We start from the raw sequence: 22,015 nt of genomic DNA, 5'->3' as shown, positions 1-22,015 counted from the left end.
ATCAAAAAATGTATTAAATTATTAAAAAATAATATTTACAATACAATAAAACCAAACCAGAACCCACCACCATAATACAATACAAAATATCCTAAAGAAACTACTATACAACTATGTTACAATCCTTATTGAGGATGCATTCAACCCCCTGCGGTGCCCAGCGGTCTCGGAAATCCCCCAGGTGCTCGTGGACAGGGCGTAGTCCCTTTCTAACCCCACCCGGGCGCGGACGTAACCCCGGAAAAGGGGCAGGCAGCCGGCTCGGGCAGAGCCCTCGTCCGCCTGGCATTGGTAACCAGCTTGGAGGGGATGATGGGATTAAACGCCGAGCTGTAGTCTATGAACAACAGCCTGACATGGGTTTTTGTTGTCCAAGTGGTCCAGAGCGGAGTGGAGAGCCAGTGAGATCGCATCCACCGTTGACCTGTTGTGGCGGTAAGCGAACTGCAGAAGGTCGAGGTTCTTGTCGAGTTGATATGCACCATAATCAACCTCTCAAAGCACTTCATCACTACAGACATTAGTACCACTGGTCGATAATCGTTGAGGCACGTCACCTTGCTCTTCTTGGGCACCGGTATTATTGATGCCCTTTTAAAGCAGGTGGGAACCTCAGAAGTGAGAGGTTGAAAATGTCTAAAAACTCCAGCCAGTTGGTCTGCACAGGTTTTGAGAACATACTTTTATGTTTTTTTCTTTCTCTTTTGGTGGCGTTTGATAAAGATTTGCCTATTATAGAGGAACTATGTGTTATGCAAGAATCTATAAATGAATCCAAAAGGAGCAGCATTGAACATGGACCAATATCTGTACAGAAAATATGCAAAGGCCAGCACAGTGCATCTGAAAAAGAAATCCCTGAATTGGTAAGTGTCTGTAGTAGCAATTATTCCATTCTAAGTCAATAATGTCATTCCACTTAATATTAGAGATCTTTTATGACTTCAAAGAGGGAGAACCTCTAATGTCTTTATTATGGAGGTGTCAGGATGTTCCAGCCATTAAACAAAAGGAAACAAGTTGAGACAGTAAGTTAAACATTTGAAAGTAATTGAGATGCTTGCAAAAGACTAGTGCAGAGGGATTTGAATATAGCTTTGGCGAAAAACAATGCATAAAAATCGTGATTCAGAAATTCTTTGTAGTTCTCAGTATCCTATTTAAAGATGTGCTCGAAACCGTCTTTAAACATATTTCTGCCACACTTTGTGCAAATTGGTGTCAATGCACGAAAAGCAACTGTGAGGTCCTAGAACCTAGTTTGCAGAAAGGTGAGAGTGGAGTGTTTGCATCAGCATTTCCCCATGCAAATCCTGAAATCATGGTGTGAAAATCTGTCTTTCCTCCTTCTAAAGAAATATCACCGCAAACATAGTAATGTCCAACTCATTTCATCTCTAAAGATTGTCAAAAGTTGTTTTCAGCTCAGCCCTAAACGTCATGAAGTGCTTTCTCATCATTTTTAAGTCTCTCAGTTCTTGAGATGTGGTTCGCATTGATAATTGCCCATCACAGTGTGACTTCAAAAGGGAATTATGAAACTGTTTTAAGACTGGGGTGTGAGTATTTTATTATGTTCAGTTGTTACATATTTTCAAAGAATGTGCCCAATGCTGAGATTCTGACAGATTTTGCCAAAAGATTACCATCTGATGTTTGATCTGACCTTCAGTCAAATTTGGGAAGTTAGATTTTTTTAGGATGCCCAACAAAGTAAACCACATTCAACTTTATTAAATAAGGCCTTTTCTTCAGTAAATGGATGAGTTAGCAGAAGACTAGGTTACTTGTGGTGTATTGTGGAGATGCTTATGCAATCCCCCACACAGTGAACCCAATCTCAAACTGTTAGAATTTAATGAAGTAATCATTGGAGCAGTTAGAAGCATATCTTTTGGATAACATGGAAAAAATTAACAGATGCTTTTTTATGTTACTTTTAAACAGGAAAAATCAGATTCTGACTTAATGCAAGTGGATCTTCCTCTTGAGGAGTCATTAATTGTTCATCTATCTGCCGGAGAAGAGAGAGGAAGTGAACAAATGGAATTCGCAGAAGTGAGGAAAATGCAAATGCTAAAAAACAATAAAGAACCAATGTTTAAATTAGGAAAATACATACATATTTAGAAAATACTCGTTAAATGAAAATTCATGAAAGGCGAGCAGATGCTTCAGGTGGAAGGAACATTGATTAGAAAGTACAAAGAAATTCCTAATGTTGAAACATTTTCAGGTTGGCAAGGTATTGCTAATGGTATCCTTGAGACATTGGCAATTGAATCAGTCTGCATAAGAGTGATTTGAGAAAGAATGGAGAAATACTAAATTTGTAAATGATATTTAACTTGGAATTTTACAAACACATTCAATAATATTTGGGCAACGGCACAATATGCACATGTAGCTTTTTGCCCAAGTCTCCAAGGTGCATTCATCAAAATTGGTTTCTACAACAAAAGCATAATTGTGCCTTTAGTGAATTACACAGAATTACAAATTATACCAAAAAAGGTAAATGGGAATAATTTTTTAAACGGGAATAAGTTGGTTGGAACCTGCAATGCAATTAAGGGTTGAAGCAGAGACTCCCACAACATTTCAGATGTATTACTTTCAGGCAGCAGGAATCAGATTAATTTGGCATCATGGGCCAAAAACCTGATACTGTTCTGTATTGTTCTCTGCATCTAGATGTATCTTGAATCGCAAGGCATAGAAGGCTCTGGACCAAGTGCTGGTAAAGTTAGTAGTAGTTCGTGGTAAAGCTGATTAGTATGGATGGGGCCTTAATGGTCAGCATGGACATGATGGGCCAAACGGACTGCTTCTTTATGTATGACTCAATGATTCTAGTGGTAGGTGCAATGCTATCATAAAAGCTGAATGATATATAATAGGAGTAGGAAGCTAAACACAGGATTTAAAGTCTAATTGTATTAGAACATTTTTCTTCAAGGATTTGATCCTGCAATGGGAAGGGCATGAATTTGTTGAATCTTCCTCATCTGTAATTGTTCTTTTAAATTAGCTCAATGGATGTTGACAAGATTGTCATTTAAAGCCCATCCCCATTTGTGTCAACAATATGTTGGGGGGCTTTTTTTTAATTGTACACGGTCATTTTGACATAAAGTAGTAGCTTCCTTAGATGGTTGTGATGGAGGACCAGACCTCATAAGGAAGGCAATATTAGTAAAACATGTCTTGTAACATTCTAACATTTTAATGATTACATTCAATAATAAACCAAAATCCTATTTTTAATTCCAGAATACTAAATATGTTCCTGCTGCTGATACCTTGTTCTACATACGCCGGTAGATTATAGTCAGTGGTCTTGCAATGATGGGTTGTGAAATTAGAGAAGGTGGTGAACTACAATACTGCTGTTGGTGCTGAGGGCTCATAACATTTCATGGATGTCTAATTATTAACAACTGGATATGTTCTGAAAGTATCCCACCTAGCATGATCATAGTGCCTCACAGTACAAGGAAGACAACCTCGGTGAGAAGACTGGACTCTATCTCCACAAGAAATATGTGATGGTCATTCCTACCAATACTTTCATCCGGAATGGATAAATTGAGTGAAATCAAGTAAATGTAACCTTCCTATTTGTTCTCGCACCTAATCTTGCATTTGAGACCTTCTGGACTTAGCCACTGATCGTCTTATGGAGCCAATCTTGATAATAGAATTCGAATTAGCCTTTCCAGTGCGCTTTTTGTGGCTTTACTGCTCATAATATTTCTTCAAAAAACACTAGTAAATGAGAGCGGGGGAAACAATATTTGGCTTGATGCCATGAGACTTACTGGAGTCCAATCTTTGTTATGGTTACTGCCTCCTAAATATATCACAACCCAGCTCCTTCGGTGCATTTGTCACACCGTTGGCCCGGATATATTTGAGATCATGACAGAAGAATCAGTGATATTAGCTGAAATGTTTAATTTAATGAGGCTAGTTTGTGAGACATCAATCCCAGATGTTAGTGAATAAGATGTTAGGCGTATTAACTACAAGGAGAGGTTGGACAGACTTGGATTGTTTTCTCCGGAGCACCAGAGGTTGAGGGGAGCGATCTGATAGAAGTATATATGAGTAGAAATGTCAAAGACTGGAGGATATAATTTTGAGATGATAGGGGCAAAGTTTAAAGGAGACGTGAGGCAAGTTTGTTTTTTGCAGACGTTGGTGAGTGCCTGGAACTTGCCAGTGGTGGTGGTGGAAGCAGATACGATAGTGGTATTTAAGAGGCTTTTAGATAGGCACATGAATATACAGCGAATGAAAGATGTGGAGCATGTGCAGGCAAATGAGATTAGTTTATTTTGGTATCATGTTCGGCACAGACATTGTGGACCAGCAGGCCTGTTTCTGTGCTGTACTGTTCTATATTCTAATTCTGCATATTTAATTGACACTAACTGCAAAATTATTTGTATTTGTTTAAATGAATTGTGATTAATGGATTAAAATGTTAACATTTTCTTTGATTTATTAAGCAGAAACAAAGTGGAGGAAAGGATCATGATTTTGAAGAGACACGTAGCAACGAAAGAACCCAGCATCTTTGGCACAGCCTGCAGGTAAAGTCACCTACTACATTAATTGAAATTATCCTGTTTTGTGAAACTGAGAGTAGTGAGGGAGTGAAGGAAAGTGTGTGATAAATATCCTATTTAGTGCAAATCCGGGAATGTCCTGCCCTGCAGAATCGATTGACAAAAACTCCATTTTAAAATGGATCATAAGACTAGCACCTCCAAATTTGCATATGACAGAAAACTTGGCAGCATTGTGAACTGTGAAGTGGGTTGTGATAAAATTACAGCTGGATACAAAAAGGCTGATACAATCACCAAATGCATGGCCGATTAATTCAGTGCAGAAAAAAAATGTAACGGCCATTTTGGAAGGATAAATGAGAAGAAACAATATAGAATATAGGATAGACCAACATGCTGCAGTATCTCAGTGGGTCGGGCAGCATCACTGGAGAGAAAGAAGAGATGACATTTTCGGGTCAGGACACTTCTTCAGACTGAGAGTAAGTGGTGGGCGGGGGGGTGGGGGGGGAGATGGAACTGGAGGCGCAGAAAGACCACGACATATCAGGACCGATAACAGATGACCTCAGGCAAGGTGATTCACCTGTAGGCCAATTGCTGGAAAATCAATTGTCAAAAAATCAACTGGATCAGCCACATAAAGCTGTGGCAAAAGAGCAGGGCAGAAGCTGGATATTCTGTGCTGAGTGACTCAACTCCTAGACCTCAAAACATTCTCAACATCTGCAAGGGACAATTCCAGAGTGTGATTAAATATTCTCCACCTGCCTGGATTAATTCAGCGCCAACTTTCAAGAATCTCACCAGATCTAAATATATTGAATGTTCGTAAGGCCAGATATCAAGGCTTCTAGATGTCATCCTTAAGAATTTTCACAGTACACTCCTGCACATTTTTCTAAGTTCTATTTATCCATTCCATGGCTGTCCGAAGGCGGGGTGCGATGGGTGCGGTCGCACCCCCCCCTTTTTTCCAGAGTCAACAAAACATTTTTTAAATTGGGGCACAATATTTTTTTATTCTACACCAGGACAGAGGGAGCCTTGCCTTTGGGTTCCTTGGCCCTCTTACACCCACTGGATGACCCTGGCGTTGCGCTCGATGACCGAGAGGGCAGAGGCTTGTTCTTCCGCCGGAGTGGCTCATTGCCGTTATCGCTGCTGCTATGTCGGGACGGCTCGCTCTCCAAGTCTGGGCAGCTCACGCTGCAAAACTTGAGGGCAAGGCTTTCGAAGGCGGCGGCGGCGGCAAACTTCTCCCTGGCCAGGTTCTCGATCACCTCAGGTTCGAGTCCGCAGTGCTCGAAGAAACTGTCCAAGCCTGAGCAGGCTCGGGAGAAGCGGCAGCTGAGGTCGGAGTGCGAGTGCCCAATCCGCCTTCACCAAACTGCCGCTTGAGTGGCTCCTTGGGGCGACCTGCTGCTGCTTCTCGGGGCGCTGCTGGCGTGGTTACTTGTGCACCCTGGGGATGCTACTGGCATGGCGACTGGGGGAGGAGACAGGCCGGGGGAGGGGAAAAGAGGGGAGGGTGGGGAGATGAGGGGGAGAGGAAGGGAGGGGAGAGGAGCAGCGGGCGGGCGTCAACCAAAGGAAGAGGGAGGGGTTGACGACACTCCCAGCACAAGCAAGACGGCGCAGACTTCAAAGTTTGTCAGATTTTTAAAGATTTTCTTTAATAACTCGAGAAATAAAGCATTAAATATTCTGTTAAGGCGATTTTGCACTACAAGAATATGTAAAAATCTTACAGTTAGCGCATCATTTTTTCGAGAAGATGTGATTATACATAAACGAACACACACGAACACACACACATCCAAGATCAGACTTTTAGTAGTTATGATTGAATCAAATCATGAATTATAAATTCACATTTCAAATATGGTTTCACAATTCCGTAGTACTGATTTTCAGTATTCCACACTGATATTTGAGAATACATGAGGTTGCATGCAAAATACTGATTTTCAAAAATTCGGTTTCTATGTAGTACGTTCTATGCATTTATGTGAGAAATACCGATTTCCCCCCCCAAAAATACTGATTTTCAGCCAACAAAATACGGAAATGCTCGGTAAAACTTGGCAGCTTTGCAATTATTCACAATCACATTATGTTTGAGAATTCAAAATGTGATTTGTGATCTTGTTTATGTCATCATGGAACTAGAATTTGTTATAATAGTATGACAGTAAAATAGGTTAGTTTGAAAGCGATCATAGTAATGTAAATGCACCATTTAGTTTGACTTCAATTTTCGTGGTGGAAATGGAAGTCGAACTAAATGTTGTATTCACATCACTATTCCATGTTGAAATTGATGTGGGGGGACCATTTAAGGTGCACTGCACAGACTACCGCAGTCGAACAGTAACAGGCAATCAAATCAACCCACAAAACATTTTCAAAAAAAAGGTTTTCTTTACTGCAAAAATTTACAATATTTTATTTGCAGTTTTTGCATGCTCCTTTGCAACATTTTACAAAACATTTTACAACAGTATAACTTGACTATTAAAACAAAGACAACTTAAATTCTTGATTTTAAAAATTGTATACAACAATCTCAATTATCCCATTCCACCAAGTCATTACTGTTGACTCAACTAAAATTCTTTCTGAAATATTGGTCACAAATCTGGTGCAAATATGCGCCAAAATAAGTCTCAGAATGCACCAGAGAGCATCTAAAACCCCAGAGCTTCCAGGGCCCTTAAGCGTACCCTGGACCCTGGCCGCGAGGGACTTCGAGCTTCACGCTCATGACGTGCACGATGCACACATTATTTCACATTAAATGTTTGTAATCCTATCATGCCACCCCCTTTTTGAAACGCTTCGTACGGGCCTACATTCCATGACAAACATAAACCTTATACCTCCTTTCAATCAGCCCCCGGACTGGCTTCGGCATCATTTGTACCTTGTTATTTTTCTAATAATTTCTCCAGACTGGTAATTCAATTTAAACTGGTACTGATGCCATTTGAAGATTTTTATTTTAGACCATAAAAAGTTAGAGATATATGAAGGAACAAGTACAAATGTAATTTAGACTGATGAAGCCTGGTATGGTAAATAGATTTAAGAAAGCATTGAGCAAAAATAAATCGAAGCAGACATTAAAATAAGTATGAAGAATAAAACCCTGAAGGGGTCTGATAAAATATTAGGAAAAACAAAGTGAAACAATTCTTAGAGATAAATTTGTATTGCCATTTTCCATCAATAAGAAAACACAGTAATGTGTTTTGTATTGTTAACGTGATACATGGAATATTATATCTGTGGTAACAACACAGTAAATCATGGTTCAAAATTTCAGTTTATAGAATCAGAAAAAAAATAGCTTTGTTCAAATGATATTTATGTTTATACTCTTCCAGACATAAGAAATATTCAGAATGGAGTTAAAGGTCAGTAAGCTGGAATGCTACGAGACATTTTCTCGCATTTGAAGAACGAGTTTTTGAAATTAAGATAATTGATCTGCGTTGACCCAGTTATTTGTTTTGATTGTATGACAGAATTGCCTGTTCCTGCATTTGTGAATCTACAATGCTGTATAAATTCCTGCAACTGGGCAAGGGACGAGTGACACATGGTGGGTTCACTGAGAACACATCCATTCAGTAGTGTGACATTGCCACCAGCAGGAAACGTAATAACACTGCAGTTATTGTGATACTTAAACATCCAATATAGATGTGATTGGATATGTTGTGATTCTGTGATCGTTTTTGATCTATCAGATCAACAAAAGAGTACTTAAAAAGCATACTCATAAACTCAAAATTCACACAAAATGCCATAGGCATTTACATAGTATTCCGTTACAACTTAGTATACTCATTGAAATTTATTTTATATACTTTATTTTATCTATGGATAACATGCTGTCCTAACAGCCTCACATTTTATTCTATGACAACTTCTAACCAGGGTAATAGTTCTGAATAAACAGAAGCCATCTGGCATTCTCCTGTGAAATTAAACATTTAAAGACCAAGTTTATTTCATGACAAGATGGATACAGACATACTCGGGGATGGTTGATACATTGTCAGGCCTGCCTATCCATTTAGAGAGTGGAAACCTTTTCCATTGATGGAATGGTCTGAGTTAATAATTAGAACCATCTTGCATACTTAATTGCAGCTAGTGGCTGACAACTCCTAGGAGATAAACAATAGTGCCAAATGTTAGTGCCGGAGATGCCACTTTTCCATCAATGGAATCAAACTGGAACCAACTAAGTATTTCCATCATTTTCTGTTTTTATTTCAGTTTGACTCGGAGCAGTCCACCCTAACTTGTCCTGTTGCCAGGTTATTTCTAAAAGTGATTTTTAAGATACTTAATTTCCAACAACATTAATAGATTCCAAGTTATAGTCTGTTGCACCTAAACAGCAGGAATCTGCAAATCCTCTTGACAGCCTACCTGTACTAAAGTCGTGTTAAGGTTCGTTTCACTTCAAACAGACAAAAACGTAACAAAATTAGTAATCAAGTAGTAGAATCTTTATTTCGCAGAGGCGGGTGTGGCCGTCACTCTTACAGTATGTAAAATACAGTCACTCTATCCCCACACACAGAGGTCATGTTCAATCAGATATATTAATACCCCAATAATCAGTGAGTCAGCAATACTTTATCTTACAGAACATTGTACAGCCTCTTGCCTGTTAAGATTGACATGTTCTTCCAAGAGAGGAAAGGTATGCTGAAGAGGCTATGGTCATGCTAAAGAGGCTATTTTTTTGCGGATCAAGCATTTGTTTTGTTTTTTTACCTAGTTGGCGCATATAATCTTATAGAGTAAAGAGTATGTAAGTGTCTGAACATTCTCCTGATGTTTATATCATATTTGAAAAACATTCATGTAGTTGTGCTGTTATCTCGCTAGTGTTATGGACGAATGGTGAAAACATCTTTGCTAGTCTTGCCAGTGCAATAAGAGAAAGGTTGAAAGCATTTCTGCTAGCCTTGCGAGTGTAATAGGAGAAAGGTGAAAGCATTTCTTTATTGCTTCTAAATCTACAGCTGAATCCATTTTGTAACTTTTAAATCTTTAAACTTTCTCATTCCTTCCTCTTTATCAGTTATTATAACATCACAATCCTCGGTAGGTACATAATGGTCGCAAGCAGTTAACAATAAAAATCAGAGCGATGATTAATAAAAAGATAGAGCCATAGTGTAATACAGTAACCCAGAGTCCATCAAACCAACTGAATGGCCAGCAGCTCCCATTTCCTTCATTGTACCCATGCGTGTCACTGCCAGCCTTATGGATTTTCTCAATTTCTCAATGTGGGTAGCAAGGTCAGTGATATTAGAGGATTCATCAGGGATCTAGGCACAACACTCGTCTTATTATAATACAGGTTCCTCGTTGTTCATCTTTATGATCAATACTTATTTTATAGTAAGAAAGTTTTTTAATATTCTCTCATTAATCAGTTGCAGAAATGGTGGCATACGTATGTCTGATTGTAATTTGGTTTTAACCTGTCCTTTACAGTCAGTTTATGTTCAGGGGCTGAATACACCCATCCCACATGATTCTTATGCTTTGCCCATAGTTCTTGGACCAGAGCCACAGTAGGCAGATCCTTAGTAGACAGCTGTTGCTTTTTATAGTGTCCCATTCCTTTCTGACCCATGTGATCTTTCCTTCTGTGTCATTGGCAACTTTAAAACACAAATTATCTGTTTGTCCTTCAGCCATTGTATCACTTTTCCCATTTTGTTCGCTATTGCTGGAGATCTAGTAGCTACAATTAAGTGTGACTTAGAGGTGTCTCCTATCTCAAACAGATCCCTTTGGTTTTGTTCCTAATCGCGGGACCCCAAAGAACAAATAAGGTCATTATTAATTGTTCAAGTTTATTCAACCAAGGGGAAAACTCGTTCCTGGTATCCAGGATTAGGGAGACACGTATATAATTCAGTGCAATGCGTTCGCTTATGTTCATGGCTGGTTTTAACAAGATACTGTAAATACTGGCCTTTTTAAAAATATATTTTTTGTATGGCTTTTACCTCCAGTCTTACAGGAGGACATCCAAGTTCATATTTCCTTTTTTCAGTTTCCAATTCTTTCGCAATTGGTTAGGTGTATCAAACGAGGATTATTTTCAACCTTCACTGCAATAGGTGTCAGTAGTACTTGGAAGGGCTCCTTCTACCGTTATCCCAATTTCCTCCGATCCCAATTTCTTATCAGTTTGTGATCTCCTGGTTGTAAGGATTCATCGTTATGGTCAGCTGATAGTGGTTTCTGCATTTCTCTGGTTCAGTGGTTTCTGTAAGACTGACAAGGTTCGGGTCAATTGCTGTGCATATGTAATTATTTCATCACTAAGGTCCTGTCCAGTCTCAGTCAAGGCTTTACTTAAACTCTTTAACTACTTACAAGGCTGACCCTTTAAAAATAGGTCATTATAAAGAAAAAACTATAAAAATTATTCACAATTCTTTCAATCTATCTCCCCAAATTAACAATTTTTTCTGAGTTAAAGGCATTTCCAATTCTCATCCAACACCTCAATCTGAATTCCACAAGGCCAGTGCGCAATTCAGATCTCTCTTGAATTCAATTCAAAAGGTAAGAAATAGGAAGAAATCAAACTTAAAATACCAACTAGGTCACCAATCCTAATGCCAGGTTATGTGGCAAAGGAAATAAACATTCTCTTTGCTGAGCCACATCCACTGTTTAATAAAAGTTGAGAAGACAGAGAATAAACAGTTAATTTCCACATCGACAGCCAATGCATTTTCAAAGAGCAAAGGAAAAGAAAATAACTGTGCGGCTCAACGCCCACACAGCTGCAACATCTTAAAGAGACACTAACTTTTAAAACACATGAGAGTCTACAAAGATTTATCACGTAAATGAGCAAACTCATTCAATGACATCCTATTTCATCTGAATTATAGGATTAATGCAACATTCACCCTGAACTGGTTCCACAAACAAGTAACAGTCTTTAAACTCACTCACTCTACATCCTCTTTTCTGTGACGTTCACTCACAAATTTCCACACCTCATGCAATATGCTGAATCTCAGATATTCACACACATTTAAGCAAAAAGATTCTCACTCAAGAGTAAAACACAGTTTTACGCTCCTCAAGGAAATCATGCAAAACTCTTAAAACTTTGATACACCCAAAAATGTTCATACTTTGTTCATAAATACACACATACTGAAGAACGGTCTCAACCCAAAACACACTTTCGACTCCTGGTTGTAAGGATTCATCGTTATGGTCAGCTGATAGTGGTTTCTCTCTTTGTTGCTGCTGCTACTGCTCCTCCCTCTTAGACACAGGTCATTTCATTAAAGCTTCAAAGTGTATTCCACATTCCCTTCCCTCCTTATCAGCAAGCGTAAGGAGTGTATATAGTATAAATAAAAACATCAGGTACACAAATTTGTCCGAGAGGGGTGAGCCCGAGGCCCGTCAAAGGGACAACGGCGCAGCCCCCTTGTTTCCAAAGATCTTTTTACATGGCAGAACTTTACATTAATTAACTTTACATTCCCTTGTCTGACAGAGCCGTTTTGCCTACTAGAATATTTGGTTCTGTGGGGACCAATGTGCAGAATTTGTAATCTGCTGTGCTGGCAGTAATGTCAGCTAGGGCATTCCCCCGGGAGACTTTGTTGTGGCCACTTGTATGGGCATTGCACTTGATAATGGCCAGTTGGACTGTGAGGGCTAAGGCGTGCAGTAGCTGGTGCAGTAGCCAGCGTTGTTAAGTTGCAAAAGCCTTCTTCTTGTTGGAGTGAGAGAGAATTGCTGCGGTGCCTTGGCAGAGACACCAGCAATGAGTAGTTTAATGCATCTACTGCCAGTAGAAATTAACCAAGTCCAGAAATGGGATTGGTCCGATTCCCTGTCATTCAGGGTCTTGTCACACCTCGCACTTGCCCGATTACTCACAAACTTTCCCCTCTCCCTCCTTCAGGGGGTCGAGCTCTGTATTTTCAAACAGGTCAGAGTCTTTTGTTTCAAGTTTGTTTTAAACTGTACCAACTGCAAAATGTTAAAGTTCTTGGGGCAAAAGTGGGCAGCCTTGATTCTTGCAGGGTAGTTAAGGTTCAGTGCCTCGAAAGCTGCCAGCTCGACATCCTTCTTTTTCCCTTTTCAGTCTTCTTTGATTTATCTGCTCTTCCTCTTTCTCTGGTGCTCTGTGTTGTTTATTGCTGGATTCACTACTACTCTTCCTCTTCTGCGTTAAGCCCTCTCCCTTCTTCCTCATCTTCCTTATCAGTTCTTCCTTCTTCTGGGATTGCCCTTCCCTGAAGGAGTACTGGAGCCCCTTCCTCGTCACGGGATCTTAGTAGGTATGTTACAATACTTACCTTCAGCGGCGCTGCAATTCTGCCACTGGCCGTGTGCGCGATTTTGGCGCGTTTGAGGGGGGCGGGGTTAAAACGCGGTTTTCTCCGACCTGATCCTGGATTATATTTTGTTGGAGTGCAAGCTTTTGCTGAAGAATCGTTCCTACGGCCGTTCTGTGTGTTTTAAAAAAAAATTTGCCCGACAATCGCTGGAGTGATTTTAAAATCAGCTTCTGAAGCCGTCAACGCCGACAACGGGGACGGATTTTACGTAGGGGACAGGTAAAAGAAAGTAGTTTCTTTTTATGTATAAAAGTGTTTCTTAAGATGCATTTAATTTACATTTTAAGTTGCGAAACGGTGATTTTTTTCCCCGTACGAACCGGCAGTGTTTTTGCTGCCGATATGGGGACTAAATCACTGCAACCGCAACGTTCCAATTGATCGCGTTCCAGAAAAACCCACTCGCAAGCTGATTTAAATGGCCATTAATTTACAGGTATTAAACATTAAATTCCTTCCATTTGGCCTATAAACCCATGACAATGAGATTTAAAAATTATGTTATATTGTGAATTCTTGTGTGAATGTTATTTGGACAGTTAGGCTATTTAAAAATGTTCATTTATTCTTAAGAAATGGATAGATGTTTAGATTTAGTAATTGAATTTTGTAATTAGCTACAATTAGGTAACTAACTAATTATATGCTTTAATTTCAAGTCATCTAAGTAAGATTGTTTCATATTTGTTTAAAAATGCTTCAATCTATAGTAACTGAACATTTCTTTCAGTTCTCTTAATTTTAAGAAAGTTATGGGCTTTTGACTGTTCTCGACTGTTCACAGCTTTTGTGTTAAGTCAATGAAAAAGCAATAGGGAACAAGATGCTAATTACCGAGTATGAAAATGGCCATAACTTTTTTAATACTGAAGATATGAAAGTGAATTAGGTGTCAAATTAAACTTCTTTTTATGCTTTATCTGATGGGATAAATTACAGACTTGATTTTTAAAATCTCAAAATTTTGTAACATTGCTAATCTCACCAGCTCACCAGCAGCTTACAGTTGTAATATATGAATACTTGGCTGTTGACTGAGCCACATTTCTGACTTATTTTGCTTTCTTCTTTCTTTGTTAGCCATTACCTCATTATGGTAAGCCTAGAACTACTGAGAGGATACTAATGCCATTTTCTGAAAGCAATATATTGTACTATGCCCTATTCTGTTGTAATGTGAGAATAACCTGCTACACACCCAGGCATTTCCATAACTACATTTATCAGCCTTTCTTGGTTTGATGAACATTCTCAGATATCAAATCAATAAAGTTCAACTACAACAAGAAGCTGATAGTATGCCAGATACACAAACTCACCACAGTGAAACAGAAATGGCCAAAAATGTTACTAAGTATACAGTAATAATTGCACTTAATGTAAGTTAGTTTTAAACAGAAAAATATATCCCAAAAGGTCGTTTATACAAGTGTTATCCAAATAAAATTTGGCACCAAATCACATATTGAGAATATTGCAATGGATGGTCAAAAAGATAATTGAGGAGCATCTTAAAAGAGGAAGGAGGTTCAGGGAAGGCAAGCGCTCAAAACCTCAGCAGCAGAAGGCAATGGTGGAACAATGTAATTTGAGGGCACATACTAGGGCAGAATTGGTGCACCAGGATCTGAGTATTAGAGGGCGAGGTGTTACAGAAATAGGGGGAGATGAGACCATGGAGGGAAGAGTTTAAAAACGGGTATAGTTCAGCCATTGTATATCAACTAGTACATGTGTGTTTGATGACAGAGACTGAAAGTTAAAGTGTAGCATATGAATTTTGGATTAACACAAATTTACAGAGAATAAAGAGGTCAGGACAGAAATTCAAATACACTTCATTCTAGTTGACTTGTTCCACAAAATTCTTGTGTCATAATGTTACACTCTTGTACAGAGAGAGCGATACAGCATTGAAACAGGCCCTCAGTTCAATTTGTCCATGCCGACCAAGATGCCCCATCTAAGCTAGTGCCATTTGCCTGTGTTGGACAATATCCCTCCAAATCTTCCCGATCCATGTATCTGTCCAAGTGTCTTTTAAATGCTGTTATAGTACCTGCCTCAAATACCTCTTCTGACAGCTCGTTCCATATACCCACCCATCTGACTGAATAAGTTGCCACTCAGATTCCTATTAAATCTTGTCCCTCTCATCTTAAACCTAGGTCCTCTGGTTTTTGATTCTGCTATTCTTGGTAAAAGATTCCTATTATTCCTTTCATTTTGTACACCTCTAAAAGTTCTCAGCCTTCTGTGCTCCAAGGAATAAAGTCCTAGCCTGCCCAACCTCTCCTTATAGCTCAAGCCCTCATGTCCAAGCAACATCCTTGTAAATCTTCTCAGCCCCCTTCCTTTTGATTGTATATTGCACTTTTAGTGTTACCCCTTTACTTGTAATTTCAGAGCTGTCATTAACAAATTGTTTTTATTGTTTGTAGCGGATCCATCTCAGAACAGGTGAAAGGACCTTCAGTATTCTGGAGCTGTGTCGGAATAACAATCGTAAACAGGCTGCTGCAAAATTCTATAGTCTCTTGATGCTCAAGAAGCAGCTAGTGCTTAAACTCACCCAAAGGGAACCCTTCAGTGACATCATTGCAACCACAGGAGAATTGTTTAATCTCTGAGTACTTAATAATACGTCTTTCTCTTCTAAAATATTCTTAATAGCAAGTATTTTTTTTACCTTCTAATGCTGATGTTGCATAATTACAGTATATCATTTATCCACATCCTCAGTCAAATGTACAATACATTTTTTTTTTAATATTTCATATCACACCAGTAATCTTCTTGAGGGCTCCTTCCAGGACTAAAGGAAAGTTTGACATTGCTACAAAGAAAATTAAAACAATCCACATAATTGTTTAAAAACACATTTAAATTTTCATTGAATTCTGCTAACTTGCAAAAGATTCCAGGTTGATCCACAATTTCAGATTTATTAGCAATATTCAATTTTAATTACCTAAATGTAGTTTAACATGAGAAATGAATTTACATATAGGGCATTGAAATAAAATCAGCCTGAAACATAAGAATATTGGACTGCTCCCTGGTTCAGTGGCAATGATGTTAGCAATTAAACAAAATGGGTGTTTTGGCCCAGGAGTGACCTGTTTGCTTCATCAAGTCATCTAAGGGGAAGATTTTCCTACAACTGTTGGAACAGAATTGGCCTGCGCCAATTCAAGAAAATTGGGCAAGGTGTGCAGACGCAATTTAGTCTTCCCTGTTTGCCTGTGACCCAGTAATCCCAAAACAAGATTTAGGTAATCCACCTAAATGCAGAAAATGCTAGAAATGGAAACAGGATAAAGCCATTTTACCTTTTAACCACTGAATAAAAATGGCTAAACTTGTACCTCAGCCTGAGTATTCAACCTAATCTTACATCCCTTGATTTCCGGAATGGCTAAAAGTCTAAACAATTTCCATTCTGAACATAGGCAATGATAAGATGGAGCCTTAAGAGATAGAGAATTACAATTTCACAACAGTTAAAGTACATTTAAATTAATCTTTTAATTCTTAAATGGCTGATCCATTCATACAGCTTGATACATGGTAAATGATTAATTTCAATCACAAACATTATCATAAAGGTTTGTTTGAAAGTTTATATTTCAACTGCATTTTTTTTTCAAAATTAAAGTTGTTGTATTTTGTACAAGAGGTTAATTTACTGCACGTTATTTTTCTGCTTGTAACAATCAATTATTTTGACTGGATTCCCTTTGATAGAACATTATCTTTTGGCAAGAAATACTACAAATGTATCTATTTGCTTCTATTGTTGAATGGTGAGCAATTGTTTCAAGCTCTTTGGAGCTGTGTTTTTTGCTGTATTAATTTCGCCTTTTCATGTAAATAAACACATTTGCAGAAATTTGAAAACCGTGGGCTGGCAAAGCATTGCATTATGCAGCTGTCTTGATTGGAGTAATTACTTTTTGACAAGCCAAGAAATGTGCTTTGATTCAGAAAGCATAGTAATAGTTAGACTTGCAGATAATGTTGGAGCTGGATAGCAAGTCAGGCCGTATCAGCAGAGAGAGAAGCAGAGTTGATGAGCAAGGGCTTCATCAGAACTGGAAAAATTAGAAGACAAGCATGATTTAAGTTGCAGAGGAGGCGGTGAAGAGGATATGTCTGAAGGTGCAGACCCAAGTTGTCAAGGTAACAATTACTTTTAACAATTGGAACAAACAGTCCAGAAACAAATTGAAACAAAGATACAGCCATATCTGGGGAAAGGATGGGTTTATGCGACATGGTTAAATTCATTATTAAGCCCTTGAGGGTTGTAATGTGCCAAGTCAGAAGATGAGACTGTTTCCAGTTTACACTGGACTTCATTGAAGCATTACAGGAGGCTGGAGACATGTCTGCCAGGAATTGAGAATTAAAGTGACTAGTGACTGGCATCTTAGAGTCACCCCTGAGAATTGTACGGAGGTGTTGTGCAAATAGGTCATTCTATCTGCAGTTGGTTTCTCCAATGTAAAGGAGACCCTACTGTGAGCACTAAACGCATTAAACTAAATTGGAGGCATTACGGAGAGATAAAAGGGCAAGTGTTGCTTTTACCCTTGATTGCATGGGACTTAATACTGCGTTTAAAAATGTATCTACAGTAAATTCTTTTTTTTTTAAGGATAGACATAAAGTGCGGAGTAACTCAGCGGATCAGGCAGCATCTCTGGAGAAAAAGGATGGGACCCTTCAGACTTTTTTTTACAGATATGACAGCATCTTTGATTCAATATCTTATGCTTCAATTTGGTACGGCATCATTTGTTCCAATTATTGTTTTTCAAAGTGGGACCTTGACATCATTGGTCTGTAGCCTAGGACAGACAGCTCTGTTCACTCCCTCCCTCTGCAACTCAGCTCACTTGTCATCACTTATCTACATCTGATGGGGCATCGTCAACCTGAGTCATCGTCTCTCTCTGCATGGATGTTCCAAGAGTCGTTCAGAATTATCTGCTTTTAATTCAGATTTTCAGTCTACAAGTTTTCTCCTGGGTCTGGAAAAATTGCACATTGTAGTGGGGACTCGTAGGAGCCCAGCCAAAAACTAGTTGGACACGAGTTGTGTGCACTAGACGTGTTTAATCTCTAAATCAGCTCCTTACTCCTCCAAGGACACTGGCGTTGCCTGGCCTTAAATACCAAATCAGGTACCGACCCCGTGACTAGCACCTCTCACACCAAGACGCCGCCCTCTAGAGCCGATGGTTCGTTGTGACCTTGGGTTGTCACCAGGTGCCGCCACAACATGCACAATATTGTTAAACACTAATTTTTTCTACGGCTTAAAAAAATTGAAGTTGAAATACCGTTTTATATTCACTATCAGAATCTAAACATATTGAACGGTATAGAAACTATAGCTACTGTGCCTCAGCAGAGGAGGACATGAAATTTAGGGTGATTGATGGGGTGGCAGTTAATTGAGCTACTTTGCCCAGGAAGGGCTTGAAAATTCTTAGTTCTGTTTTTATCCAGGGAAGTAGACAATATTCCACTGCATTCTTGATTTGTGCCTTGCAAATGATGGAAAGATATTGAGGTGACTGGAGGCTAATTACTTGTCAACAGAGTACCCAGCCTCTGACCTGATCTTGATATCACAGTATTTAGATGGCTGGTCTATTTACATTTCTAATCAATGGTGACCCCATGGATATTGATGGGAGGTTCTTAGAGATGAAAATATAAACGGTAGGTGGTTAGATTCTCTCATAATGAGAATGGCTGCAAAGTTTATTGAGTAAACTAATTTGTCCCAACTCAAAGCATTTCCAATAGCTTTGCCCCCCATGGAATCCTGATTCTCATTGCGGGAAGATTATTTGAGGAAATAATTAACCTTTGCTCATTCTAGAATGTGAAAATAGTGCAGATTTCTTGATCTCTCCATATCAATAAAAAATATCTTGCTAACATCATATCCTGACAGCTCCGATGCATCAGAATAATTGATCAGCACAATAGAAAGGTTGAATAGAATATGTTATTTACATTTGACTGTTTTTCACTTTCCCTTTTCCAAACCTGATATGTGGGAGCTAAGCATATTATGTTCAGCTCACTGCTGTTGGCAAAGAGCTATTACTCTCACATATCTGAAAGTCAGAGAGGAAATATGTTCCATGCACCAATTTGATTATCTACAGTTCACTCAAGTTTAGGCCGCCTTCCCGTAAAGCACTTTGATGAAATATAATAGGATTAAAATTAGAAACGGCTCCCAAAACTGCAGAACTAATAATTGGACTTTAATCCCGGCAGGTCTGGTATCACTAATAAGGATTTTCACAGTATGGACTAGTTACTAAAAATGGCAATTAAAGGTTATTAATATATTTATATGCTCATTTTGCAAATGAGGAGTAATAGAAATGAAGTGAAACAAAAGTAAAATTCTGCCATGTATACTTGAACTGCACCATGCCGCCTTACATTTTTATCTTTGTGATTATCGATGTACTTGGAGATGCAAGAGGCTTAAGATGCTGGAATCTTAAACAAAAACAAACTGCAGGAAGAACTCAGTGGGTCCGGCAGCATCTGTGGATGGAAATAGACAGACAATGTTTTGGGGTGGGACCCATCTTGAGTCTGTCTCACCTGTAAAGACTGAATGAAAGAGAGAGGAGGTGCAAGGGCTGTTGTTGCACCTTCTGCAGTTGCAGGATGAAGTGCCTGGAGAGAAGGAGGGATGGTGGGTGATGTGGAATAAGTGAACCAAAGAATCAGACGACGCTGCAGAAAGAGATGGAAATCGGTGGTGGGATCACATTGAAGCTGACAGATATGTCAGTAAATGATGTGTTTGATGCGGAGGCTGATGGAGTGACCAGGGAAAGACAGGTAACTATCCGTCCCAGCTGGGGGGAGGGTGGAGCTCTAGTTCCCCCCCCCCCTTCCCTGTCTATCCATTCCCACCAACCTCCAAGACACCACACACTCTCCACCACTTCAACAGCTTACAATTCCTTGGCCCCCACCACCTCATTTTTTCCATGGACACCCAGTCCCTTTTCACTTCCATTCCCAGACCAGGGTTCTCCACTTCTACCTAGAACGGTCCCAATGAGTTCTCCTCCACTAATACTCTCTTCTGCTGGCAGAACTCATCCTCACCCACAAAACTTTTTTTTGATTCATGTAAATTTCATGTAAAGGTGTAGTTCATGTAAAGGTGAACTATCTCTTTGTCGAATGGAAAACGAACACTGAGGTAAAAGATCAGCCATAATCTTATTGAATGGTGAAGCAGGGATGAAAGCCCTACTGGTCATGTCATAGAATGTGGAAACAGGCCCTTCGGCCCATCTTGGCCACACTGACCAACCTTTCTCATCTACATTAGTCCCACTTGCCTGTGTTTGGCCCTTATCCCTGTAAACTTGTCCAATCCATGTACCTGTCTAAATGTTTCTTAAACATTGTGATAGTACCTGCCTCAACTACCTCCTCCGGCAGCTCGTTACATACACCCATCACCCTTTGTGTGAAAACTCCTCAGGTTCTTATTAAATTTTTCCTTCCTCACCTTGAACCTATGTCTTCTGGTTCTTGATTCCCCTCCTCTTATTGGAATCTGGTCTACCCTTGATTTTTTCTATTATATTCTTAAGATAGATTGGTGTGTCATTCAAAAGGAAATCTGCAGCTTTCTTTAAGTGGCTATCAGGTTTGGCAAGTAATTTTTGAAGGCAGCACAAAGCTGATAAGAGGGTTACCTATGCTCTCTAAATGACTTAACTGGTTACAAATTACACTTTAAACAGACATGTTGATATTAAACATTCATGATCTCAATGAGTAGCAGAACAACTTCAAGGAGCAATATTTACCTTGGTACAAGTGACAATAATAAACCTAAAATGGTCTACTCCTGTTTATGTATAACAGCCAATCGAGTTGCAAGTTACTGCAGCCAAATTCTGTTGAACAACTTACCTGATGAAGAGTGGTTGCCCTGATACATTAACAGTTTCTTCCTCCACAGATGTTGCCCAACTTGCTGAATGTTTCCAGCATTCTCTGTTGTTTCTAACATACAAACCTCACATCCAGTAGTAGTAAAACATGCTCACACTCATTAAATATGACTGCACCTGTTTGGCAAGCCAGCCATGGCTTTCCAGTGATACCGTCTGTGTTCCATTTTAAAAATGCTTTGGTAATGATGTCCACCTCCAGAACACCTCATAGCTGATTGCAAACTTTCAGCAATAATGTTGACTGAAATTGCACAACAAACTATTCAGTTCTAAGAAGAACTGCCATAGGAATATTTTCACCTCAAGGCTCAGGGAGGTGGTTTGCTTTGAATTGCAGCTTTGAATTTCTAAACAAATTTCCATTCCTCCCTTGCCATTTCTAACTTGTAAATGAAATAAGAAGAGTAGTTGTTAATTCAACCTCTTGAGCATGATCTGCCATTAAATGAGATCATGGCTGATGTATATCCTAACGCCATTAACCTGCCTTGGCTCAATGCCCCTATTGTGGTGCTTAGTGGAACTATTAATGTAATTTAAAATTATGAATAATAATTAATATTTTAACATGTCATGTGCTGTTTCTTTAATGGTAGAGAACTCATTCATCTCCCACCTTAGTATGATGAAATGTTTTCTAACATGTCTCTTGAGTCATCTCCTCTGAGAACAAAACGCACGGTGCTCTATCGGCCCCCCTCTCCTCGCCATCTGACAAAGCTGTCAATCAATCCCTCCAACTGGATTCACCTTTTACTTGCCAGCCCTTGCCCTATTTCTTTCCTTCATCTCCCCTCACTCTACATATTCTCCCCTCAACTCCATCAGCCCGAAGAAATAGCTTCTTAAATGTCACTATCTGTCTCCACCACCTCACCCGGCCACAGATGGCTGTGGAGACCAAGTCAATTGATGTTTTTAAGGCCGAGATTGCCAGATTTTTGATTAGTAAGGGTTTCAACGGTTATGGGGAGAAGGCAGAAGAATG

At 39.3% G+C, this 22,015-nt stretch overlaps 1 protein-coding gene across 2 annotated transcripts in view; it reads left to right on the top strand.

Moving 5' to 3' along the window:
- The window catches only part of LOC129707341 (double-strand-break repair protein rad21 homolog), a 48,156-nt gene extending 28,828 nt beyond the window's left edge, over window positions 1-19,328 (top strand). The window contains exons 10-13 of one of the 2 annotated variants that reach the window (XM_055652305.1): window positions 724-866; window positions 1,948-2,058; window positions 4,518-4,598; window positions 15,445-19,328. In XM_055652305.1, the coding sequence (XP_055508280.1) occupies window positions 724-866; window positions 1,948-2,058; window positions 4,518-4,598; window positions 15,445-15,633 (524 nt within the window). In that variant the 3' untranslated portion in view covers window positions 15,634-19,328. Of the gene's footprint in view, window positions 1-723; window positions 867-1,947; window positions 2,059-4,514; window positions 4,599-15,444 lie in introns of both variants that reach the window. The other variant, XM_055652304.1, reaches the window with a different exon arrangement.
- Window positions 19,329-22,015: the final 2,687 nt, after the last annotated feature.

Source organism: Leucoraja erinacea, chromosome 21, assembly GCF_028641065.1.
Source record: "Leucoraja erinacea ecotype New England chromosome 21, Leri_hhj_1, whole genome shotgun sequence".
Classification (NCBI taxonomy): Eukaryota; Metazoa; Chordata; class Chondrichthyes; order Rajiformes; family Rajidae; genus Leucoraja; species Leucoraja erinaceus.
This window is presented reverse-complemented; position numbering and strand designations above follow the sequence as displayed.